Source organism: Glycine max, chromosome 18 (genome assembly GCF_000004515.6).
Source record: "Glycine max cultivar Williams 82 chromosome 18, Glycine_max_v4.0, whole genome shotgun sequence".
Taxonomy (NCBI): domain Eukaryota; kingdom Viridiplantae; phylum Streptophyta; class Magnoliopsida; order Fabales; family Fabaceae; genus Glycine; species Glycine max.
This window is the reverse complement of record NC_038254.2, coordinates 56,986,060-57,012,563: the sequence shown is the minus strand read 5'-3', so window position 1 is coordinate 57,012,563 and position 26,504 is coordinate 56,986,060. Positions and strand designations below refer to the sequence as shown.

The 26,504-nt window shown below is 30.3% G+C and overlaps 2 protein-coding genes across 2 annotated transcripts; one reads left to right on the top strand and one right to left on the bottom strand.

Moving 5' to 3' along the window:
- Nucleotides 1-590: 590 nt before the first annotated feature.
- LOC100782217 (uncharacterized) lies at nt 591-5,714 on the bottom strand. Its single transcript, XM_003552634.5, has 6 exons — nt 5,477-5,714; nt 5,246-5,374; nt 1,397-2,803; nt 1,238-1,306; nt 959-1,157; nt 591-838 (listed from the first exon to the last, which is right to left on the bottom strand). Exons 2-6 carry the CDS (start codon nt 5,246-5,248, stop codon nt 768-770), a joined length of 1,749 nt encoding a protein of 582 aa, XP_003552682.1. The 5' UTR covers nt 5,249-5,374; nt 5,477-5,714; the 3' UTR covers nt 591-767.
- A 9,185-nt stretch (nt 5,715-14,899) lies between these two features.
- LOC100781134 (zinc finger protein ZAT11) lies at nt 14,900-15,716 on the top strand. The gene has a single exon (XM_003552632.5). It carries the CDS (start codon nt 15,038-15,040, stop codon nt 15,563-15,565), a length of 528 nt encoding a protein of 175 aa, XP_003552680.1. The 5' UTR covers nt 14,900-15,037; the 3' UTR covers nt 15,566-15,716.
- Nucleotides 15,717-26,504: the final 10,788 nt, after the last annotated feature.

Below are 26,504 nucleotides of genomic sequence, written 5' to 3'. Positions count from 1 at the left end.
ATTAATGTTATGATTTACTCCGATTTAAACTTCTGGCAGATATATAATTGGAATCTATTTGAGTTCCCGCTTTGTAATATTAGACTTGTCAGTTTACAGGGAAGATATAGATGTTAACAGTGTCTACTATGATATTATACGTTAGAGGTATATACCTTCAGCGAAAATTATAAAAACAGTGCAATAGATTGTTAACAGCTCACAATGCGCAACATAAACATGCAACTGATTGCCAAACACGTGACAGAAATATCCTCTCCTCTCCCGTGTAATAACCTCTTTTCAACTTCATACCACGTTTTCTTAAACATATCAGCCTGTTTGAATACAAAACTAGAAGTCCTTTAGAGAGCTTTTCTATTAGAAAAAGCTCTATATTTTGAATAGACAAGCTCTCAAAAGCACTTGTGACTTCAAACAGGCCCTCCAGATAGTAGATGAGATGGGATGGGTGGGTTACCACCCGCAAAATAGACACTGACAACCCAATACTGGATGGAATCTCTTAAAGATTCACTAAAGAACACGGCTTGCAAGGAGTTTAACAAAGGTGACAAGATATCAGCAAATTGTAATGGAAAGAATGCAACTGAATCACAAAAGAGACATCTTCATTACCATAAATAAAACAATCGAGTTCCTACAAGAAGCATTGGCTAAAACTTTTCAATTTTAAATAGTCTTTTAAAATATTAGCCTGCCAATCACTCACTATGAACAGATTACATATCTACCACTGTTCTGAACTTTCAAGAAGAAAATGGAACTCATGAAGGAATGACCACTTCATCCTTTCCATAGATACGCTGAAGCTCCCGAGTAGCAGCTTGGTATGATGCTGATAAGGGGGGAAACAGATTAGAAGTAGAAAAGATTGAAGAATTTGTGTTGTTTTGTATATCTAAGCATGGACAACTGAAGCAAAGACATGACCAAGCAAACTGAAAATTCTTGTTACCTTTCCATATTCGAAAGTTCTTTTGGTTGATGGTAGAGCCAGTCACATTTTGAATAGCATCAAAAAGCATATCCTGATTAGTATTTTTCAGCTCTTGAACAACAGCATAGATGGTTTTTCCATTCTCAAAGTATATGTGATTGTTAGGATGTTTTGTCTTAGCACCAGCATGACGCTCAAACTCGTAAGCATTAAGAGCCTTCATGACAAAATTAATATATGAGCACAATCACTTGGATTAGGCAGATTATCAGAATGCAAGTGATTTGAAATGCTAACCTTTGACTGGTTGCAGTTGTCACATGAACACAAATACCCAGTTCCTTTTATTATTCCCTTAAGACTTTTCTGCCAAGCAGATTCTTGACAATGTTAAAAACATAATATAAACTACAACAGCTCAGAAATAAAGCAAGACAAAATTAAAAAACACTTTACCTCCCGTGACCACGAAACATATTTCACCTGAACACCATCAAAAATACCAGTTGAAAGCAAACTTTTGACATTTGAAGGGAAGTTGTTAGTAGGAGCCTTCTTGGTTGTCTTTGGCTCTTTGTTCTTAACAACAATATCATTTTTAGTATTGGGTTTTGGAATGCTATTTACAAGTGATTCAGTGTTTGTCTCAGTCAGGTCGTTCTGGCTATCCAATCCTTGAGCTGAGTTCTGGCCTCCTATCAACAGATCATAGCCACTAATGATTCCACCAGGGGTATTTGGTTCAGGGTCATCATGAAAACCTCCAAAAGAAATGGAACTGCTCTGACCCTTATGGTGGTTTTGACCCACAGGTAAGGAACTAGAATCTCCTCTGTCATATGATGGAACTGTTGATGCAATATTTGAATCCACCTTATCATATGTTGGACCCATTGATATTATATGATTAGTACCCTTGTCATAAGGAGCAACAGTTATGAAATTTTCTCCTGATTTACCATAGGTTGGACCAACTGGTATAAAGCTTTCATGTACCTTGGTATATGAGGTGCCCAGAGATATTAAATTGCCATCTTCCTTCTCATATGATTGACCCATTGATATGAAATTTCCATCTCCCTTGTCAAAGGGCTGACCCATTGATACGATACTTTCATCTCCCTTGCCATAATTGTGGCCCATCAACATAAAACCCCCATCCCCTTTACTGAAGGTGTGAGCCATTGAAAGAAGATTGTCATCAGTCTTACTAATTCTGCTCCCCATAGCAATGGTGTTGTCATATCCATTGTTATAAGTAGGACCCAATGAAATATTGTCGCCATCATTCTTATTGTAGCCAGCACCTACTGAAATTGTACTATTATCTTCCCTACTATAGGAGGGCCCCATGGATGCAGCAGGCATGCAGTTGTCAGAATCTCTGACTTGATTAACTTTAACTTTTCTGATGCCACCAAAATTGAGACATGATGAAGGGTCTGCTATGGAATGGGATATTGACAATCCCACAGAAGGATCATTACCATATTGATGCTCAAAATCTTTCCTTCCCATGTTCAGATTTCCACTTACAATAGATGGCACATTCTTATCAACCAAATTCACAGTCCTAGCAAGATCAGATCCAAAAAGACGGTCAGAAAATTGACTTGTGACTGAGTGAAATCCTGAATTGGTGTCCCATTGGGAAACATTTGCATGTGAAACTCCAGAAATTGGCCTGCCACTAACAGCTTCAACTGCTTGTTTCTTGTTGCTGAATATTTCAGGTTCACCTGTATCCATAAACCACTGATGACTGCGCTTGGGTTCAATTCTGGAAGAATTTTCATATCCCGCATTTTCTTCAGCCATGCAGCCAGCATCCCGTGGCATCCAAAAGCTTTTATGCTGATAAGACTGCAAAAAATCACTACTTAGCATCTTTATCCTATTTGACAGAAATTGCAATATTGAAAAAAATACTAACTGTTGAAGAACCAAAAGACAAAGATCGCAGCAGAAATTTCTCTTAACTTTTAATAAAGTAAACATAGTATCCTGAAAACAAATTCAGCATCAAGATCATTGATCATATAAACAGATAATTGGATTGATTATCACACAGAAAACATGCAGCAAAGCTGCCCAGCAGATTGCATACAACAACAAGAACAATAACTAAGCATTATCTTCCAATATATTCACTTTCTTATTGGAGCCTCTATTGGTCTTCTCTCATGACCTAATCATCACAAGCGAATTTCACTCATCTTTTCAGTAGGTGCTATCCCCTAAATACACTTGTTCCTAATCTTACATTTTCTGGTATGTTCACCTATTCATCTCATCATTGAGTTTTGGCACTTCTCGGAAACTTTACACTAACCAACATTCACTGACAGCTCTTGTAGTTGTCTGTTAGATATTCCTTTGGACATTTGAAATAAAAATTTAAACTCAAAGCATATTTGCATTTCATCCACCCAACTTGAATCCATAGTTATTTGTAGGTGTGGTGAATTTTCAAATAGCTAGTGGCCGCAATCACATTCATATTTCAAATCCTTTTTGCCCTAAAAAATGTCGTTTTTACTTTTTAGGAGGGGGCTTTAGAAGCAAAGTTGAGATTTCCTTACCCTTTTTAGAATTTAAAAAATCCTTAATTGTATGTAGTTTTCTGAGTTCCATCTCTGAACCCTCAACCTCCACTATTCTTTTCTCTGCAACACCCACTCATTTTTATTGAATACTGAAGATGTCACTTTTGAACTTTGAAATATGAATGTCTGTTGAATTTTGTTTGTTTCCTTGACTTTAATCGTTATTTACTTGGATATTTTGGTTGAGAACTATGACCTTTATGTTTAATTATAAATTTATCAGTTATCAATGGCAAATAAGGGTGGCCACAGGTCAGTTTGGTTCAGTTAGGGAGATTTTTCAGTCCAAAACAATTTATTTCTACCAGTTTGGGTTGGTTTGGTTCCTACAAAATTTTGTTAATAACCCCAACCAAACCAACCAGATGTCATTTGGGTTTGTTTGGATCAGGCGGTCAAGTTTAATAATAAAAAATAAGAATCCTAAAAAAAATGGGGGAAAAATTGCTGGAAAATTGTTTGGGGCTCCACTGCACAACAGCCCAGTTGATCATATATTCATATATGAAGCAAAAGGTTCCTCAGCGGATCTGAGTCAGGGAAGGGAGGCAGCACATGACGTAGAGAGGAGCAAAAAGGTTCTGGGGTTGGTATCCATGGCATTCAAGAGAGAGTTCAGCTTTGGTTTTTATCTTACCTTTTAATTTTTTTTAGTTAAAGAAGAAGGAATTGGATAGAGACTTTAAGCTAGTGGTAAGCAGGTGCAGTGAGTAAGAGTGGAGAAGGGAATTGAAAGCAGATTTATAATGTCTAATGTTCGATTTGGATAAATACTTTCAGGTTTCAAATTCTTCAACCCAAGAAACATACCAAAGTCTATCAGGTTTAGACAAAAAAATCCAAACCAAACCAAACTGATTTTTAGCTCTTGGTTCATTTCGGATTGATCGGGTTCACGGGTTGATCTGAACCCATGCCCAACCCTAATGGCGGATGGTGGAAGGCCAAAATTCAACCATATAAACACGCCATTGCAGCCTACAGTGATCCCAGACTTTATTTAACACATTGCACAAAATCCCTACTCTAAAATGATAATGATACCTTGCATTATAAAACACTAGAGAGAAACATTATTAAAATGACATCCAGAATTCATTTAACACATTGCACAAAATGTTGACATTTTACATTTACAATAAAATTTATAACGAAGCATAAAAGTTAGCTCATGATTAAGCTCCCAATACAGTAACCGATTAATAGTGTGTTTGGATACCTTCAAAATCTTGGTGGCTCCCCTAAAACCACATAAAAAAACGTGATTTTTCCACAGCAAAATGTGTTGCTTTGCATTCACCATGAAATTGAAATTGATTTTCCCTCACCTCACCGTCATCCCAAACATGCTATAATATCTCACAGAAGTTGTTTATTCTGATGATCCTACTGATTGAATAATTGTGAGTTATAAAATGTTTCGTAGAACTATTTATAAAATCCGCACAGCTAAGACAATTCCCCCCCGCGACAAATTGAAAAAACGATAAACCATCAAATGCACATGAAAACATTTAATCCGTTAACTCTAAAATGAATATATAAATTTCAAAGTATACTACTTTACATAAATGATTGAAAAAAAAGGGACATAGCAAGAGTACCAGACGAACCATCATGCAAAACCAGGCAACCACAAAATCATATATATCAGACCCCGCATTTGCATGCAAATAGTTTATCAGAATCTTAAACCTACCATTTCTCTCTGATTTTTAAAAACGAGTATGATCAGACTCAATAATTCACCGTGCCACCACCCACTGAGTAATGCAAATCGCCACCGTGTGTCCAAGGAAGCACCATAAAACCCTACGAACTCGATCAACTACATCACAAAAACCAGATAAAGATAAACTCCACGGTATCATCCATGTTGATCAAACTAATATATATTAAATAAAATAAAAATAGCGAAGAAAAAAAAAACCTAGAATGAGAAACTGGAAACGGGCGATTGAATCCACGATCGCGCCGGAGAACGAAAGAGGTTTGGCGGAACTATCGCCGGAGAGTTTTGTTCCGGTGGAGGCGCTCCTCCGTTGATAGCAACACTTCGTTTCACTTCGAAACGAAGTGTTTGGGATTACGAATGAGGTTTAGAGTGAGTGAGGGAGGGTGGATCAAAGATATAGTGCGGGAATATGTAGGGTTACCTATTTTCCTATGGTCGTCTCTGCCGTACACGCGTCTACGTATGTGATGTTTCCATCTTCGGGGGAATCTGAACTGTGCATCATAAATAACTGATCTGGTAGCACCTGGTGTGATGTGCCACGTGGAGTTTGATGATAGGTTTGATGTGTGCATCGCTTTTGCTGTGCTAGTGACGTGGCATGGTGTGATTGGCACGCGGGGAAGGAACACATGCACCGCTGAAGTTTTGTAATTGAATTTCTGAGGCGTGAGAGTAATGTTTGTACTTGAAACTTAAAAGTATAAAATTACATTTTATTTCAGAACACATGCATCTATTTAGAGTAGACTACATCAATTTTTTAATAGGGACAATTTAATTTGACTAGCATAAAAAAAACAATTATAGGACGTTAAGTTTTCAAGACTTAAACTGGAAATAACTTTACACGAGTTGCTCTATGCGTTTTTACACGCTTAGTAATAATATGTTTATATTTTATTAAAGGCCATTCCAAATTACTTAATTGTGTAAAATTATTATAAACAGTAAAAAATTTGCTAATAATTAACCTAATTGTATATTCAAAACTCAAATTTAAAACTATCTGTTAAGATAAAGCAACTCCACATTTAGAGCTGTCAAAACGGGTAAGCCCAGCCTACGTGGGTTGGCCACAATGAGTTAGCTAAAAGTGGCTAGTCCAGCTCGGCCACTTTGTGTGGGCTAACAAAATGTAGCCGGCCCGGCCCATCACATTGGTGGTATGGGCTGACCACTTTTCTGCTTTTTTTTAAAAAAAAAAAATTATTCAAACAACTTAAAATAAAATCCAATAAAAACAAACTAAATCAAATCAAAATTCAATATTAAAGTGATTAAGTCTTAAAATAAACATTCAACATTAAGATAATTGAAATTTAAATATCATAAAAATAAACTTCTAAACTATTAAATTAAACATTGAGTCATGGACTGTGAAATTCAGACAACTTCTCTTCTTTTTCAACATCCCATTAATTTCATCTACAAAGACAAAAAAAAAAAACAATATCATTAATAAGTCAAATAAATAAAACAACTTCTAATCATACTCTAATTTTATTCAAACTATTTAAGTTCTTTAGTTATAAAGATTTATTTTATGCTGTTAAAATAGTTGGTTATAAGCCAGCCTACGTGGGTTGTGCCACATGAGGTTGAGCTAAAGTGGACTAGTCCAGCTCGGCCCACTTTTGTGTGGGCTAACAAAATGTAGCCGGCCCGGCCATCACAATTGGTGGGTTATGTGGCTGACCACTTTTCTGCCTTTTTTTTTAAAAAAAAATAAAATTTCAAACAACTTAAAATAAAATCCAATATAAAAACCAAACTAAATCAAATTAAAAATTCAATATTAAAGTGATTGAAGTCTTCAAAATAAACATTCAACATTAAGATAATTGAAATTTAAATATCATCAAAAATAAACTTCTAAACTATTGAAATTAAACATTAGAGTCATGGACTGTGAAATTCAGACCAACTTCTCTTCTTTTTCAACATCGCCATTAATTTATCTAAGAGAAAAAAAAATAAAATATCTTAAAAGTCAAAAAAAAAAATTTTCTTTTCACAGTCCATGACTCTAATGTTTAATTTCAATAGTTTAGAAGTTTATTTTTGATGATATTTAAATTTCAATTATCTTAATGTTGAATGTTTATTTTGAAGACTTCAATCACTTTAATATTGAATTTTTAAATTTGATTTAGTTTGGTTTTTATATTGGATTTTATTTTAAGTTGTTTGGAATAATTTAATTTTTTTTTACAAAAAAAAGGCAGAAAAGTGGGTCAGCCCACATAACCCACCAATCCGTGATGAGCCGGGCCGGAATGACATTTTGTTAGTCCACACAAAAGTGAGCCGAGCTGAACTAGCCCACTTTTAGCTCAACCCATTGTGGGCCAACCCACGTGGGTTGGGCTGGCCCGTTTTGACAGCTCTAAGTGTGAAGTTGTTTTATCTTAACAAATAATTTTAAATTTGAGTTTTAAATATACAATTAGGTTAATTATTAGCAAATTTTTTACCGTTTATAATAATTTTACACAACTAAGTAATTTGGAATGGCCTTTAATAAAATATAAACATATTATTACTAAGCGTGTAAAAACGCATAGAGCAAATAGGTAACCCTACATATTCCCGCACTATATCTTTGAAACAATTGGCTTGTCGAGGATCAATTATGTGTTAGTTAATCTATGCATTTAATATTAAATAATTAACTTAACTTTGAAATCATCAAAGATATGAGTATAGTTTTATAGCATATAATCATAATAATTGTTCTTAAAATAATCATAACAATGTGTGTTGTTTTATTTATTTGACTTATTAATGATATTGTTTATTTTTTTTGTCTTTATAGATGAAATTAATGGTGATGTTGAAAAAGAAGAGGAAATTGTTATGGATTTCACAGTCCATGACTCTAATGTTTAATTTCAATAGTTTAGAAGTTTTTTTTTTTATGATATTTAAATTTTAATTATCTTAATGTTGAATGTTTATTTTGAAGACTTCAATCACTTTAATATTGAAATTTTGAATTTGATTTAGTTTGGTTTTTATATTGGATTTTATTTTAAGTTGTTTGGAATAATTTTATTTTTTTTTACAAAAAAAGACAGAAAAGTGGGTCAACCCACATAACCCACCAATCCGTGATGGGCCGGGCCGGGCTGACATTTTGTTAGCCCACACAAAAGTGGACCTAGCTGGACTAGCCCACTTTTAGCTCAACCCGTTGCGGGCCAACCCACGTGGGCTGGGCTGACCCGTTTTGACAGCTCTAAGTGTGAAGTTGCTTTATCTTAACAAATAGTTTTAAATTTGAGTTTTGAATATACAATTAGGTTAATTATTAGCAAATTTTTTACTGTTTATAATAATTTTACACAATTGGCTTGTCGAGGATCAATTATGTGTTAGTTAATCTATGCATTTAATATTAAATAATTATCTTAAAAGATAATACTTTTAAGAATTATTCTTCCATAAAAAAATGTTTTTAAGAATTTGTCTTCCATAAAAATGTATTTATAAAAATTTCTTGATCTCTTATCTCTTTTATTTTATCATGTTCATCTTTTTTCTAGAGAGAAAAAAGAGTATATCCATATCATAATTAACTTTACTTTTGAAAACCTAATGAAATTGTGATTTTAGATTACAAATCCATTGATCATATATGGTAAGCACAACACAGGAAAAGGACACAGGTCCCCCCATAATATGGTAAGGGGTGGAACCTCGTTCATGCACTGCGTATAAGCGTATTAGAGTGTGAATTACAGCCATGGAATACTTCATAAAATCAATAACCTCAAAAACCAAAACAAACATTCTCGTACATGCTCCCTCCCTGCATGCATGTAGAGCCAGCCAGCCAGGTACAATGTTTGGTACACGTAGGTACGTCCTGTGATGTGAGTGCACGTCACTTCCTAATAAGCACATGCAACACATGCAAGTGTATTAGCCACACGTTCAATTCAGATCCTCTTCATTTGTTAGAGAAATGGAGATTGAGGGGAGAGCAGACACGTGGCACTGGATAGAATAGAAGGCTGGGCTTTAATTTAGTTTAAGTTAATTGAATTTGGCTAAATGTTACTTTTAACTTTTTTGGTATACACAAAACCTAGAGGATTAGAAGCCTCCATAGAAAGAGATATAAGTCATATCAGCTCTTAACTTATTGATAATATTATGAGGAGGAAACTCAAAAACTTGAATGAAAGATAATGCCGTAACAATTTGCTTAACCAACGTGTCAATGACTTGATTAGCTTCCTGAAAAATATGTCTCCAAGCAACATGACCCTGATAAGAGTGGTTAAATGTTACTTTTGTTATTTATGTTTTATATTTCATTTTGGTCTTTTAAGTAAAGTTTCATTTATATTTTTTTTTGTGTTTTTGAAAGTTGTCATTTTTATTCAACTTTCATCATCATTATTTCTTGATTGTTATTTAGGCATGGTAATAAAAATTCAACCCGTTTGTTCCTCTCTACTTTGAGTTTGACAAAAAAACAAAATCCACTTTAATCAAGGTCGAGATCACGTTTTCACTGACTTGGAAAAATGAGATCTAAGTCATAACTTTCCATTCCGCTACATATATTTTTATAATTATTAATAATGTTGTTATATATTTCTATTATTATATATATTATATGTAATTGTTAATTAAATAATCATTTCATATTTTTTATAATTATTAAATATAGAATAATTATGTTAATAATTAAATAAATAATATTATAATTATAATAAAATTAAAAATACACTTTAGTTCTTAAATATGATTAAGTTATTTTTTTTATTAAATTATATATATTGATTGAATTCAAATATAATTAATAACTTAATTTATGATTTACCTAAATTATATCAATAAATATTTTAAGAAAATGTAAGATTGATTTCTTGTTGGTTTTTTCAAATCCAGATGGGATGAAATTGAGTTTTAATTTTTCATCTCACCTTTTATAAATCTAAATTCGTCTCATCTTTTATAGAAATAGAGATGAAAATAAACAGACGTACCTCATTACCAACTCTACCATCTTGGACGGAATCACTTAATGTCTTACCCTTTGCCTCCCCCGCCAAAAACTACAGAGAGATACATCTTATTGTTCAGACTTTGATAACATTTGATTAATCATGTGCTTCTTGTTATGTTTGCTGGAATTTATTTTCTGGAGTGTATGTACGATGTTATCCATGGTTTCGATTGCCATCATTTGTAAATAATCCTCATACATTTGATTTGAGACCATTAGTTGTATATATATTTTCTTTTTTTTTTCTTATACGAATCTCTCTCTATTGTAGCATAATAAAACCTTAATTATAAATGAATTGCATATGCTGTACAAGGGTACAAGTAATTAGCTTGTCATCAAATATACATATACATACAGTTAGAAAAAGAAAAAAAAAAACAAACGAACTTCTAATAATAATATTGGACTTTCCGATAGTCTCAAAGCATTTAAAATAATTACTCTCAACTCTTGTATTTTAATATATTGCTGCTATTTTAGTTTTTTAGAAAGACACAATTTTTTTATAGAGAAATGGTCTATCCTATAATGCTTATCACGAGTTTACAGTTTACGTCATTATCATTTCATTAATCGGAATAATCATTCACAGCAACTCCATTTGATAATAAGATAGGATTAAATTAAGAAGAAAATAGAAAAAACTTGCATGAGCAACCAGTTAGAGGAGAGGACAGTGATTTCAATTATGTTGACACCACTCATCCTAACTGAGAAAAACAACAAGGCCTAAATAATAGCCGAGCAAAAAAAAACAAGCACATACACGAGGGATCAGACCAAAATCTATGATACATAAAAAAGAAAACTTATATGCAGGTAATCATAGTCTATTCCTCTAGAAGACCTCCCAACAAAACGTGGGAACTGAATTAGACCAAAAAAAGGATCTCTTATACATATGTTAAAGTTAGCTAAAGAATCTACGTTGGAATTACTTTATCTGTTTTTGTGAGATACCCTAAACTTAATTTTTTAAGGACAGACAATGGCTTCAATGGATTTATAAAACACACCCTCTCTGATATATTCTTAACATTTTTTTTTATTATTGGTTAAAATTTATTAAGATTTAAAACCAACAAAGTTATCGATATAACTTGTAAATTAAAAATGAAACTCATAATTTTGTGATTTTTAACAAATTTTAAGTTAATAGTACCTAAATACTAGAATGTTTAAAAGAGTCTGTTATTAACATTTCTCTTAAATTATTTAAGTTTAAATATATTTTTCATTTATGTAATTTAATGTTTTTTCTTTTTTGTCTTTGTAATTTTTTTTCATTTTAGTCCTTACAAGATGTGTTTATTTTTTTTGTCTTTAAAGTATTATAGATAATATTTTTAATAATAAAAAAATATTTTGAACAATGAAAAAAAATGTTATCTAAAATATTTTAAGGATGAAAAACAAAAAATATATTTTTACAAGGATTAAAATGAAAAAAAAATTACACAAACAAAAATTAAAAAAATTAAATTACAACGAAAAAAAATATTTAAATCAATTATTTATACATAAAGTTCAGCATGTTTGCTATATTTTGACAAAGGAAAAGGAAGAAGAAAGCTGTACATGCAGTTGAAAATCAGAGATTGGAAAAGTTTTGTCACAAGCTCCAGAAATTTGACAGCAAAAAGGTAGAATAGTAGAAAAGGTTTGAAGTGTCGTTAACTTCACAGAAATTGTGCAGCTTGCAAGGTGCCTTCCAGATAATAACGTACAAGTTGGTCAATAAATTTAGTTGGATGTTGGAACAAGAATGGATACAATTCGTAATCCAAATCCAAAGCACCTAATAGATTAGGATGCTTAAGGCCCATTGACTTATGTGGTCCACATCAGACCTATTACAAACAGCATAGGTCGGTCAATTAAATTAAATACTACTATTAACATATGCTAGACACGCGTAATGGGTAGAATTTTTCCTGCACGTTACCCTGATTGCTGATTCCATATTGGATCAATGAATCTTATTTGCCATTTTTAACCATGCATTTCGAGTTTCTAACTCGTGTTTTTTTTTTTTTTTACGGAATAATGCTTATCTAATCAAATTCACAACACATTAAATAATATGATTAAGAGTATAAAAATTAGGATACAATGGAATTATTCTTGCTAACTTATGAGCAACCCATTAGTTTGTCTGTTCATAAATCTTATACCAAAGAATGAATTACGAGTCAAAACCTTCCTACACTCACTAATGAGTAGATTAATATATAAGTTACATGAAACCATTTTTATCTAATTACGGAACCTTGTATTTTGTGTGTGTCCAATAACAAGTTAATTACATAAAACCACTTTTATTTTCAGACCAATTGGTGACCGGATACATGTGTGTATTGTTAGTGGCATGAGTTTTTATACATTATATTGTACCGTACATTATCCAGCTTAGACCAATTAAATTAGCGTTTTCTGTTCATCTAATAATTTGGTTAAGGTTTGGTATGATAGTTTTACAATAAAATTTTGAGTAGAATTTAGAATTTGTTCACATATAGTGCTTTTGAATACCTTCTAAATTAAAGTTACATTTTCTTAAAGTATAGTCTGCGTTTTACGAGAGTGAAGCTCATAAAGTTTTACTCTAAAGGCATCTTTAATGAAATTTGTTTTGTGAAATACCAATTTGCTTTGGGAAGCATCCTATTTTTGGCACATAACAGCAACTCATGCCAGGAATTTTTAACTTTTGGTGGGCCTCAGAAAATTACTAATTATATATTTTCTTTTGTTGTCCCACAAAAATATGAATATACGTAGTAAGTTATAGGATTTATGTCATTGTGAGATGGTACAAGTACTTAAGAATTGAAAATTAATTATTATCTTTTTCATAAATGTGAATTTGATATTTCTCTTAACCATACTAAAATCTTACTTGATGGATAAAACGACTAACAATTTAGACTTGTACATTAATCTTTTAGATAAACTTGCTAGAAACTTCAGCATGTTATTTACATCCTCTGGATAGTATCTGGATGTCTTCCCTTCCTATCACTTTCCTTTAAAAAAAGTTGTAGGATATTTAAGAAACATTTTGAAACTATTAGGTTATAGTAAAGCTTGAGTTGCTTAGGATATTTTGAATGGTAGTTACTTTTCAAATAACTCTACACAATAAATTCTACCATTAACACATCTTTGGAGACCATCCTATTTTTGGTAGGTGCATAAATATTTTTAATTGTAGCATTTGTTTTGTTGTCCTGCAATAAATATAAAAGAATGAGGCAAGTTTTGTAGTCATTTTAAAAACTTTTTAAAGTCTTTAGATTAAAAAAAATAACCGATCTGCTTAAAACAACAAAATAATGTAATATTACGAGAAAATGTGGGAAATGATGTATTTTTTTTTAGAAACTGTTCGGGATCAGAAAATTGATATAAATTAATAAAATAAAATATAAAAAATAATGAACAACAAAGAAATATATGATGCCTTTGAACATTGTTGTAAACGAGTTAATTTCTTTTGTTAGCTACATTCACATTCCACATACCCACCAAGTAAAAAAAAAACTTTGAAAAATATAAAATAATTAGAAAATTAATAACATATATCTTAATGTTTCCTTATCTAAGCACGTACCTGCGAACACATCTATTGACACTTTCAAGTTTCAACGTTGAAAAATTACTTGAAATAAATTACTAAATACTGCCTGTATATGAACATCTTTGTGTTCTTATTTTACCGCAGAGAAATTTGTTTCTATTTGATTTCACTTGAATTTAATATTATGGTTCAACGTAGAATATATGATTTCTAGATGTTTGGAAGTCATCTTCACGTCTAGGTCCGTAACTACAATTGCTTCCCACTCAGGTCTTCTGCTGCTTCCTTTTTCATACCTTTCTATTAGATTTAGCGACGCTACTTTGCCTTAGAAATTAGAATTTTCCACAAACGTTTGAACACTCACAGTCTTAGTAATAGTATTAATGCCGCACCTCATAAATCCTAAAACTAAGCCTAGTTCGCTCCGTCTTGTTTGGCTCAGCAAATCTGTCATGCTTACGTACAAGCACCAAACTCCTTTCACACCAAACAACTCCTATGTAAGTAGTAACCCCTTCTTACTTCAGCACATCTAATTAATTATTTGCTTTAATTGCTAGCTGCAGGAGTCACACTTGCTTATTTCACAAGTAATCAGTCTCAATACACATTCATGTCACACCAATTCGTGTGTACAGACGTAACTAATCAAATCAAATGCTCAAGATACATTAAAGTAATAATAAGATTTATATATATATATATATGTTGAAGTACATACTAAAATTATATTAACATTATTTTGAAATTTTAACTAATTGGGTCTATTCTCTAAAAAAAAAGAAAACTAGTTGAGCCTATCAACATGGTCTGTTTCAAATTATTGATTCCACTTGTAGTCTATAGCACAACATTGTTTTAAAATGTTCTTCATTCACACAAAAAATTATTCAAAAAATATTAAATAAAAAGATATATTAAAAAAAAAAGTCAAAGTATTGTTAGAGGAGTGTTCAACACTCTCAAGCTACCAAACCAGAAGTACCCTTTATAAATACCAAGCATTTCCTAGTCTCTAGAGTTCCATTCCAATAACTTTGTCCCTTTTCAATCACTTTGTCCCTTTTCATACATTCACATATTCATTTTGCCACACCTTAAAACCAAGCACCCGGCCATATTTCAATTTTTGTTTTGGTTAGTTGTCATGAAGAGAGAAAGAGAGGTTGATAGCTTAACCATGGCGAATTGTTTGATGTTGCTTTCTCGTGGAAGTGAATTTGAGGCCACCTACTCAAGCACTTCTATGAGCAATCGTGTCTTTGAGTGCAAGACATGTAATAGGCAATTCCCTTCATTTCAAGCACTTGGTGGCCACAGGGCTAGCCACAAAAAGCCTAGGTTGATGGCAGGAGATATCGAAGGCCAATTGCTTCATGATTCACCCCCAAAGCCTAAGACTCATGAGTGTTCCATTTGTGGGTTGGAGTTTGCTATAGGGCAAGCCTTGGGAGGTCACATGAGGAGGCACAGAGCGGCGAATTTGAATGGAAACGTGCACAATTCTACGGCTACGAGTAGTAGTAGTGGGGGTAGCAGTTTTGATTCATCGCCAAAGAAGAAAGCTGACAACAAGAGAGTTTTGGTTTTGGATTTGAATCTGACACCCTTTGAGAATGATTTGGAGTTTTTGAAGATTGGAAAACCAACCACTTTTGTTGATTATTTGTATTGATTGATCTGTTGAGTGTACTGTTAATTAAACTTAGGAAGGTATAGTTTGTGTATCATAGATAGGTGAATGCTTTGTTTTTTTAATCTACCGTCTATATTTGTTTATCATACTGTATGAAAAATTGCTCATTTCTTGGGCAAAATTAGAACTTCATCATGATATTCTGAGTCACACGGAAAAAATAATTACAACGTAACACAAACCAAGCCATTTTCCTTCCGCTAAATTAATTTGTTTGAAGAGTCCGAGACATTGACAAAGCCAATTGAGCTAATTAATGAATTAATATGATGAAAGATATGCTTACTTCTAATTAACTTCCACACTGCAAGTCTGGGTAATTCTTTACGTACGGACATATATAACTAGGATTAATTGACGACTAATGAACTAATGGTTGCATCTTCCTTAATTTGTCTTTTTTGGTTTTAGTTTGTAAAATATCTTTTGTTATTGTTATATATGACTTATGACATGAGATATAAGTTTTGCTGAGTGGTTGGATAGTATTGTTATACATAACCAATGTTATTAAAAAAATATTGTTAAAAATTATATGTATAGTAGTAAAAATAAAACTTCATCCAATTCACTATACGTGTACAATACATTTTAAATTGTGGCAACACATTTGTGACTGTAGAAACTTCTAAATTGGTTACTATAAAAATTGCAGAAAACGTATATCTAATTTAAATCCTTATCCACTTTTGCCCCCATTTAATTAGGAACACTATTACATTTGGACAGCTTAAACTCAAACAAGGTTGATCTTTTAAGGTTGACCAATATTAAAGGATATGAAAAATGATCTTCTCTGATTGTTCTAAACAGATAGAGTATTGTTTATTTTTTACACTTTTTGTTGATTTTTCTAAACGTATGGTATGAAGTTATTGAATTCAATTTCTTGCAAAATGTTTAAACAACTGGCTTAAGCGTATTTTATATCCGATATTGTGTTTTTAACAAGAAAAATAATGAACTACTGTGGTTGTCTTAGTTATACATCATTACACCCAAAAAAAAAGAAGTTATACAGCACATTAGTCACATCATATCCAGTGCACTGATCAACTAAATTTGGGTAAATTTCTTAACAAATATTTTTTTACATAATATATGATTCTAAGCTTTTTAAAAAGCTCTTAATTACATCTAGCTTCTCTATAATTACTTATGGACTTATAAGGATTATTTTTACAAGAATCAAAATACTTAATTTAAAAAAACTCTGATAAGTGGGAAACTAATCCAAAAAAACTCCCGCAAGAAACTCTTATCTTAATTCACAAAGCGCACGATGTCCTAAATAATAGAGATTAAATAAACGTTCTGTCAAAAAAAAAAGAGCTTGCATAAATGTTGTATTTGAATCACTAGCTAATTATATCACATTGAATTAGTTTTTCGTTGTATTTAGCCATAAAGTCCAGAAGGAAATTTCCAAACACCAAGTGCCGTGCACTTTAATAGTACATTAATCGTTGCAGCTGCTGCCATCTAGAAGTTTACTAATTTATTACTTTAATCAATTTGTTTCATTCACACTATTAATTTAAAATGTGTTGAAGAATTTTAATACTGATACAGTTGTGTTGGTGGATAGAGTTAGTTGAGTAAGCTCGCTCAAAAGTAGACCACATAAGTTAGACCAAACTCATGTAAACCATGTGCTTCTTAAGTGTGCCTTGGTTTCTATCTTTGTTCTTGATTACGTCTTTTTAAAAGGGCCACAATTTCTTTGAAAAATTAATTATCCCACAAGTGACGGTAACAAATTTTAGATACCATGGCAAATTGCACAAAGGACACGTTGGTTGTCCAAATAGTTAGATAAGAAGTAATCTAGAAAACGCACCTTTCTTTAATCCCGACCACAGAAATGACAAACCTTGTTAACCTCAACTGGCAAAATAAAATTAGAATTAATTGGTATATATACATGCACTGTTAGTATATAAAAATTTTTTAAAAAAATATTAAGATGATTTTTTAAAAATTATTATAAAAGTAAATAAATTTATAATTTATAATTGAATAGCAATATGTAATTGTTTTACATTAAATATTAGTACATAATTTTTTTTATAAAAATTAATAAATTTATAAAAAAAATTGTGATTGGATGATAATATATATATAAAAAAAACTTTATACAGTCAATATATTTATTATTTATTCATGACATTAATTATAAGTGACTCTATTAACGTTTTATCGGCAATTGGATAGCAAAGATCTGACGTATAATGTAGGTTAGCAAAGTTAGTTGATAATAAAATTAATCAACTATTTATGCCGTTGTGTGCAATAGCGTAACTAACAACAGTAGACTTTTGTGAACACAGTCATCATCGTTATCGCCATCAATATCCATCACCTCATAGTAACTGTCAAAGTTTCTCATTTGTAATTTCATCGTTTTGCTTAGTCAAGTCGCATTCGAGACTTTGATTCAGAAATTTAATTAGTAGCTACAGAAGTTTCATATATAATTATATATAATAAATTAATTAAGCCACATTTATTGAACCCCCAGCAAATTAATGACAAATTGAAGAAAAAGGTTTTTCTTGAATGCTTCATTAAAATACGTATATTAAATGAGAACCAGTATGTGAGAACTATTATATTAATTCCATAACTGCGCCTGACCATTATAGTCAAAGAGGAATTAAGAAAATGAGAATTGATTTTTTAACCAGCTTGTTAAGATCTAGATCCTCGAATTAAAAATCAATTCTTCACTTTTTTACCTTCTCAAACACACGCTACTTTTTGCTCCAAAAAAAAACACTCACACGTTACTTTCATAAAATAATTGTGGTTAATTATTTAAAATAAAATGTAAGTGATTGATTGGTTTTTTTTTTTTTTGCGTAAATTAATATTTATATTATCTTTGGCAAAAATTGTTCATTTTTTTAATTACATGAATGCAGTGCTTCCTTTTGTTATATATAGAGACACCGTACCGGTTTTAATTAATTTGGCTTGACTTGCATGGATCATACAGTGATCGATGATTTTTGCACAAAAAAAAAGGTTATTTGTACGCCTTAAAGACTGAAATACGAGTTAAGGGTTGCAAAGATTGTGTTAATTGGTCCAGCTGGGAAACCTCAGTAGTTTGGTCTAACTTTTCCTACTATTAATAAAGCAGCTTCTTGGTCTCAAGCTGACTTCTTACTTATTTAGGGTTTCATACAAGCCACTTCTAATATTAATCTTATGATGTCCTAGTATGAGTCACCATTGAAATATGATATATATATATATATATATATATATATATATATATATATATATATGACCAGATTAATGTGTGAGTGAAAATGTGTTTTGTGATCTTGCGGCTGGGTTACATGAAGTTACTTGAGGCTTATCTTTATCCATATACACCGTGTTAAGGATACGTCATAAATCATGGGGTGAGGAAGAGAATTTTGCGTCTTCATCTTCTTCAATTCCCATGATGTAGCTAGACGTGGAACTATAGAAATATCAATTTTGTCATCAGCCTCCCAAAATATTACCATATATAGGAACTTGGAATTGATACATTAGAATGGTGCGTTGTAAGGATATTTTTAAATTAAATTAAATTTTAAAATATATGCATATAAACGGTAAAAATATGATCATTATAAATAATAATAAAATCATTATCTTAAGAAAGAATAAAATATAATAATAGATATTTTTTGTTCTCAATAATCAAACCTATATTTTATTAATAATAGAAATAGTTTAAAGAGATAAGGTTTTAAATTTAAAAAAGTTTTGTAGAAATAAAAATTATTGAGATATAAATTCTGAGTACATGATTTCACCTTTTTCTAACTTATAACATGTTTAGATCGGCGTTAGAAAAACACGTTGAACATAATATCATGGTAAGTTCACCATATATGCACACTTATATATATAAGCATTGTATACTAATTATATCATGGCAAGTTAACCGCGTAGAAATATGAAAATGTAGATATATTATCAACACTTGGTATGTTTGGATTAAAAGAAATAAAATAGAGAAGAAGAAAAATATGAACAATGATATTTTTTTATTTAATTAGGAAAAAAGTAAGAAAAATATTGACATTAAAAAAAATCTTTGTATATTTTCTCTTTAATTTAAATTTGAAACATTTCTTTTCTATTTCTTTCCACCATACCAAATTCACTATTAAAGGAAAAAAAACGTTGATATATATTATAAAATGGAACTACTTATTTCCTTTGATCCTCTAGTGTCGAATCTCTGAATTGCTCTATTCGTTCGTAATTCAATAAATATAAACAGATATTTGTTTTGTGAGATTTTGATTGTAGAGAAAGAATATATATATATATATATATATAACTGTAATTTCCTGTTTGAAACGTTCCTTGAAACAATACACGCTATGCATACCTAACGTTGTTGTACCTAATGTTATTATATATTTTAAGCCACGATTAGTTGCATGCATGATGCATGGAGGGCCGGAACAGTCAACAAGTTAAATTTAATCGGGTTTTTTTCACCTATACGGATGGACATATTCTATATATAATTCTGTATCGAAAAATATATGCAAATAAATAAATTTGTGACTTATTTTTATAAAATTAACATATTAAAAAGAGATTTTCAAATGCTCCTCAATTTGTTTATAAGCTATTTATTAACAAAATATTCAAAAAGAAGTATTTATTATATTGAAAATAGAAAACAATTTAACATTTACTTTTTTAATGAATTAAAATAATTAAATAAATATTTAATTATATACTTTCTTCAAAAAACATATATTTCTTAATTAGTATTTTTAGGACACTATGTAACATGATCTTTTGTTATTATTTTTTTTTACCAAACATGATCTTTTATTAAACATAGATAATAATTATAATTTGATTCTCTAGAGTTACATATATCAAGATATTAGTCTTCAAAAAATTTAATTTGGTCATCAAATTAGTTCTTCAAATATCATTTTTTCACTACTTTAGTTTTGTTTTAGAGATTTTGTCACTAAATTAGCACCCCAAAAATTCTTTTTTTACAACTAGTCCTCCGTAATTAGAATGAAAATAGCAATGATTTAAATATTTATGCAATTAATTTAACGACAAAATCCTTGAAGGACTAAAATATAGGATAACAATTTAAATATTTGAAAGACTATTTTGATGAAAAATATTTTTGAAAAGTTTAAGTGATAAACATATAACTTTTAGAGGGATAAATTAAGGATTTTCATTTTAATATAACCAATAAGTATAACATATATATTTACAACCAGTCAAAATTTAGCCGATAAGGTAGAAATAATACTTTTTTAACAAATGGTCTATATAAAAATAATAGTTCTTTAACAAGAAGTTGAATTTCATTTAGTCAAATTTTGGTAATGCCTAACACATGCATCTTCCACCGTGACCATTTGTTATAAGAAATAAGAGTACGTATTTCCATCATCACTTCTACGTACTTCTTGTTTTTTATATCTGTTCGTCTTCACTTATATTTTACATTTTCTTGTTTATTTTATTTTGACTTTTTTTTTCCAGAAATTAAAGTCTTAAACTTCTTTTAAGATTACATTGTGATTATAAATCTATTTCATTCTAAAAATTAAAGAATCTTTTTATGACAATCTGATTTTGCATCCCAAAAACTTATTTGAAATCAATGATAACTTTTTCTTATTATAGTTATAAAATCCTATATATTCACGCTGTTTCCAAAGAAAAACAACAAAAATACACAAGCAATTTACCTTTTCGGTTGCTTCTACAAGCAACAACAACAATTTAAGTTTCGTGTGGTAAGGAACAGTTAAAAATTACCGCAATAAAGTTGGTGTAAGAGTTTAATTTTTATTAGATAAATAAAAGTTTTTTATTAATAATGAATGTAATCTTAGCATTTGATAATTTGACAATTTTTTTTAATAAAAAAATGGTGCCAGAGTTCTTTTGAAGTAGTTTTTGAAATCTCTTAATTAAAACAATAACAATTTTAATAGCATAAAAGACAAAGGAAAATGAAATTATAAGCATGACTAAGAATGCACGAAATTTTAATGATATATATATATAGTATAGATTAATGTACAAGAGAATGTCAAACTCGTTAGTCTGGAGCAATAACAACGAGTCAGTACCAACCTCCATATTGCCAACCTAACTAAGAAGGGGAAACCAACGGCGTGATCAGTGCCGTATGAATGAGAAGCCAATAGGCAGAATATAAATATTAATTATTAGTATTATTAATTTTTATTAGTCGATGAGATTAAATTTATGATTTTTTTTTATCATCTAACTCACTTGTATTTTCATGCAACATAATTTTTGTGTGGTTGTGGAAAGTGGAAATTTATGAAAATTTTGGTAAAGGATAAGTTTTTTATATATTAGAAAATTATAATTTATGGGAATAAATAAAATTTGTTTATTTAACTATTGAAAATATTTAAATAATTTTTTTAGAAGTTACACATATTTTTATTGATTATTTTAATTATTTGTTATATTATATAATTTAATAAAAAAATAACATGATATTTTTCATGTAGTAAAATAAAAAGTAAACTCTGAAAAATAAGATTCTCTATCTTGTAAAAAATTTCGTGAGAAATTGATTAATAAATATTACTGGAAAATATTTTTTTTCAAGAATATTATTTTTTAATGCATATCAAACATAAAAAAAAACTAAATTTCATTTAGGGAAAACACAAAACTTCTCTTATCACTTTCTTGTTTTGAAAGCTATTTTTTAAAAATAATTTTACACTACACAGTAATCAATTTCTCATCCAAGTTTTTTTTTTTTTTTTTTTTTTATAAAAAAACCCACTAGGACCGATCTTTTTATTATTATTTAAAAGTATACTGAAACTGGTCTAGTGATGATTAGAGATTTAGCTAATATGCATGAGTTTAATTTTCATTTTCGTCTTTGTGTAAAAAAAACACTTGAAGATTATTTCTAAAATTAGTGTTTTAAAAACCAAAATAAAAAACAACTGTGAGATTTTAAAACTCAAATATACTTTTAAAGTAAAAAATGAGTAAAATATATAATATACTGTTGATGAAAAAAATTCTAACAATATATATTCTAATATATTTATGCTTTTTGTTAATATACCTAATATTAACTATTAATTTTGTCAATAACAATTAACTAACTTTAGAGTTTCATATGTATGCACACACTCTAATCTAATAAAAAATTATCGTTTAAATTTATTTTGAAAGTTAATAAATATATCATATAATGATTAGATGAGTGTTTAAAAAAATTACACTAATGCATAATCCCTTTTCTCTTAATTTTATTAATCTATCTTCTAAAATAAGTTGTTGAGTTAAAAAAAAGCCGAATCACACCCCAGTACTAAACACTCTTCCTCGTATAATTATGGGCAGAGTGATTGATCCTTTTGGTTACTTTCCATTTGGAAGTGTAATATGAAAGAAATAATTAAGTGATGGAAAGAAGTTAATATACACTGTGCCAAGTCAACAACACTCCCCACCATCTGGCCGCAGAGACCATGGTTGATAAATTACTTTTGTAATAACGCTTAGACTTTCATTACTCTTCTTTGACTTATTTGTTTCTTCAATACGTGGATCATGCACCTTAAATTCTTCCTTTGTCACTTTATTTGATTATTGCTTTTATGGTAATTGTAGTTGGTGATATTGATATCTTTCTCTCATGCATTCAAATATCTTCAACCCCCCTATGTACAGATTAATTAAGTTTCATCAATTGAAGTATTGAAACCAATCAAATCTGTCATGTTGATTTAGCTCATTTTAGACTTTACCAAAACACTTTAAGCCCCTACTATGTCAATATATTTATTTTTATCTAAATTTTTAGTATTTTTATTCTTTTAAATAATTTAACTTTTCCGATGATAATTAGGTTAACAGATAATATCTTATAAAGGCCGTGCATACACCACGTTGACATTATAAATCATTACACACACAAAAATTATTTTTTAAAGCTATCCAATTTAATTAGAAATTTAACAATTAACTCTAAATAAATAAAACATATGGATAATAAATAAAACATGAAGCCTGCCGCCGTTAATATTTGTTTTGTAAGGTTGGGTATTAGGAACAAAACTCACAACTAAGCAAAAATAGGAAAAATAAAATAAAGTTTAAGAAAAGAAAAAAATTATTATTATTTTGCACAAATGGGCTTTGAGAATTGAATTTATTTAAAATTTTATTAATCACGGTTAGTGTTAATAATTTTGCACCAGATTTTTTTTTTCAACAAAAGATATATATTGATGACGTAGAAGGGATACACAACCCAAGTACAAAGAAACCAAAGTGTAAATCATCTATAAGTTATCCTTGGTTAGTCACCATTTAGGATCAAGTATTCAACCATGAGCGAAAATTGAAAGCTGACCAAGCCGAATTACATGACCTGTGGCTGTAACAATGAGTATGCAAAACCACGCCAATTGATTAATGTATTTGGCAGTTTTTATTATTGAGTTTGACTAAGCGTGTATATATAAAAATAATTAGGTTTGGCTTCATACAAAAAAAAAAATTAAGTTTGGACAACCACATTTTATGAAAAAAAAAAATACTAAGTCCGAATGAATAAAATAAACAGAGGAACATATTTAATGGAATATGGGCCAAGTCACTTTTTTAAAGAAGTAGCCTCCAAGATAGGTTGGCCTAAAAAACAGGAGGTTGCTATTGGTCCCCAAACAGGGGATGACACTTTTTTTATTCCAAAAATATTCTTCCTATGAAATCATGTTCCATTATATAATTACATACAAAATTCATTAAAAAATGTGTTTTCTTTGTTGTAGTTTAGGAGGTGCAAAAAAAAAAAAAACACAACAGAAGAAGGAGGGGTAGAGTGTTTGAAGACAGGGGTAAAATGATCCTTTTCAGGAATTTTAAAATTTTGTAGGGAGTAATTTGGAAAGGGACCAATATCAACTGTCCAAAAACAGTTTGAGAGAGGAGAGGAAAAAGGGTCTTGAATTTCTGACCAAGGCAACAAAAATTAGCCACAAATTGGGTCGTGCCCACCATGGTAACACCATTGGGCTAGTTTCACATTTATCAGGCCCGAACTGAATAAAACAAAATAAAGTGATGAAAACAACTATAAAGTAAAATAATAAAGAATTGCTCAAAGTGCTTTTATCATTAAGCGCAGTAAACGTTTTTTTCTTTTTCTTTTCATGTTAATAATAAAGTAATTTCTGTATCAGTGTATAATTAACAGAATATGAGGAATAGATGAAGATGGAAAAAAAAATAGAATTCGTAAGCGTCACGATACTAACACTTCTGCAATATAGTTCGGTATTTTTTCTAACAAGTAAATAATTAGTTAATTGAAATTTTTTGTCAATTTCTATTCCCTGTTAGTACTTGAGAATTACTAATGTAAGTAATGGTAGTAGCTCTTATTTATCCTACTTGATCTAAATAATGTTCAAGGGATTGATCTGCTTAAAAGGATTGTGTTTGGTTTATAAATTAAAATTACCAATAAAAATGCTTTGTTTTTCAGCATTTAGTTTAGAATGTTTGCGTGTGAACAGCAACCACTGTAAGTTGAAAAGGATTGATCTTCAAATTGATATGACTGCCACTTGAAAACCAGTAAGTATGCCGCCATCAAATTGCACAAAGTCGAAACCTGCATCATACTGTAAGTTGTTGCAGTTAACTTAAAATTTTAAGTTAAATTACCTTAAAGACTTGAATTATTTTCTGATTCTGAGTTTATTAAACTCGGTTCTTTTTGCCTTTGCTCTTTTAAAAAGCGACGACTTCTATTAAAATGGCAAGTGTTTTTCCTTTGCTTTTTTTTTTCTTCTTTCTCTCTTCTCATTTTTTTCAATTCCAATTATCCTAGTTGCTCCCAACACTCAGGCTCCGCTTAGAGCCTGCAACACAAGGTCACTTTAATGAAGAATCAAACTTCGAGCTTTAAAATTAGAAGATAAAAAAATTGTCACAAACATATAACATTTATTTTATGTATAACCTTTTTTTACAGTAAATTTTCTATGCATACACTTTAACACAACAAGCCCATGACGGAAAATAGCTCCACTAGATACACTTTCAGCCTTTATTATTACATCAATAACATACTCTGACTATGTATCACGACTTAGATAATTATTAATTCACAATACACATTAGAAGTCAAGCACCTCAATATTTGTGATTAACACCTCAATAGAGGAAGCAAGGAAAACAAAGGCATTTTCTTGGTCAAATGGTGGATCGATGTCAGGTCAGGAAATGGGAAAATAAAGTTAAGCTACTATATATTTACATTGACCATAACCCATATGCACAGTTTGAATAATCCGTAGAAGGAAAAATCTAATTATAAATTGTTCAATATTTTCTCTTCTCATCTTTCTATTCTTTTTCTATCACATAAATCACTCAAACTATTAAAAAGAAAGTGTATTTTTTTTGTTCATTATAACTAAAAGAAAACAGTCCTGGTGCATGGTCTGGTGGCATGTTAAATAAGAACAAACTCTAGTTTCTTCAAGATCTGTAAGACTTGGCTCCTTCGTGGACTAGTGTGACAACCTTCGTGTGGCACATAGGAGGATTCCAAACTTATTAGTGAGTCGTTTAATCTCATATATTTATCTATAATTAACCACCTATCCTAATAGACATTGCGTGAAGGGCACGTTAATAAATTATTCATAATAGACAATCACTAGAATCCAAATAAGATTTGGTCCCTTCCATGATTGGGAATAATAGTGGTTATGTTGATGTTGCTCCAATATAGTTTTAGTAAGGGGTTTGTTTAATTTCATTTTTTATTAACTACTCAATAGAAAGTGAACTTGATTTTTCTGTTGTTCCTTTTTCATGTGTTATTGCTTGA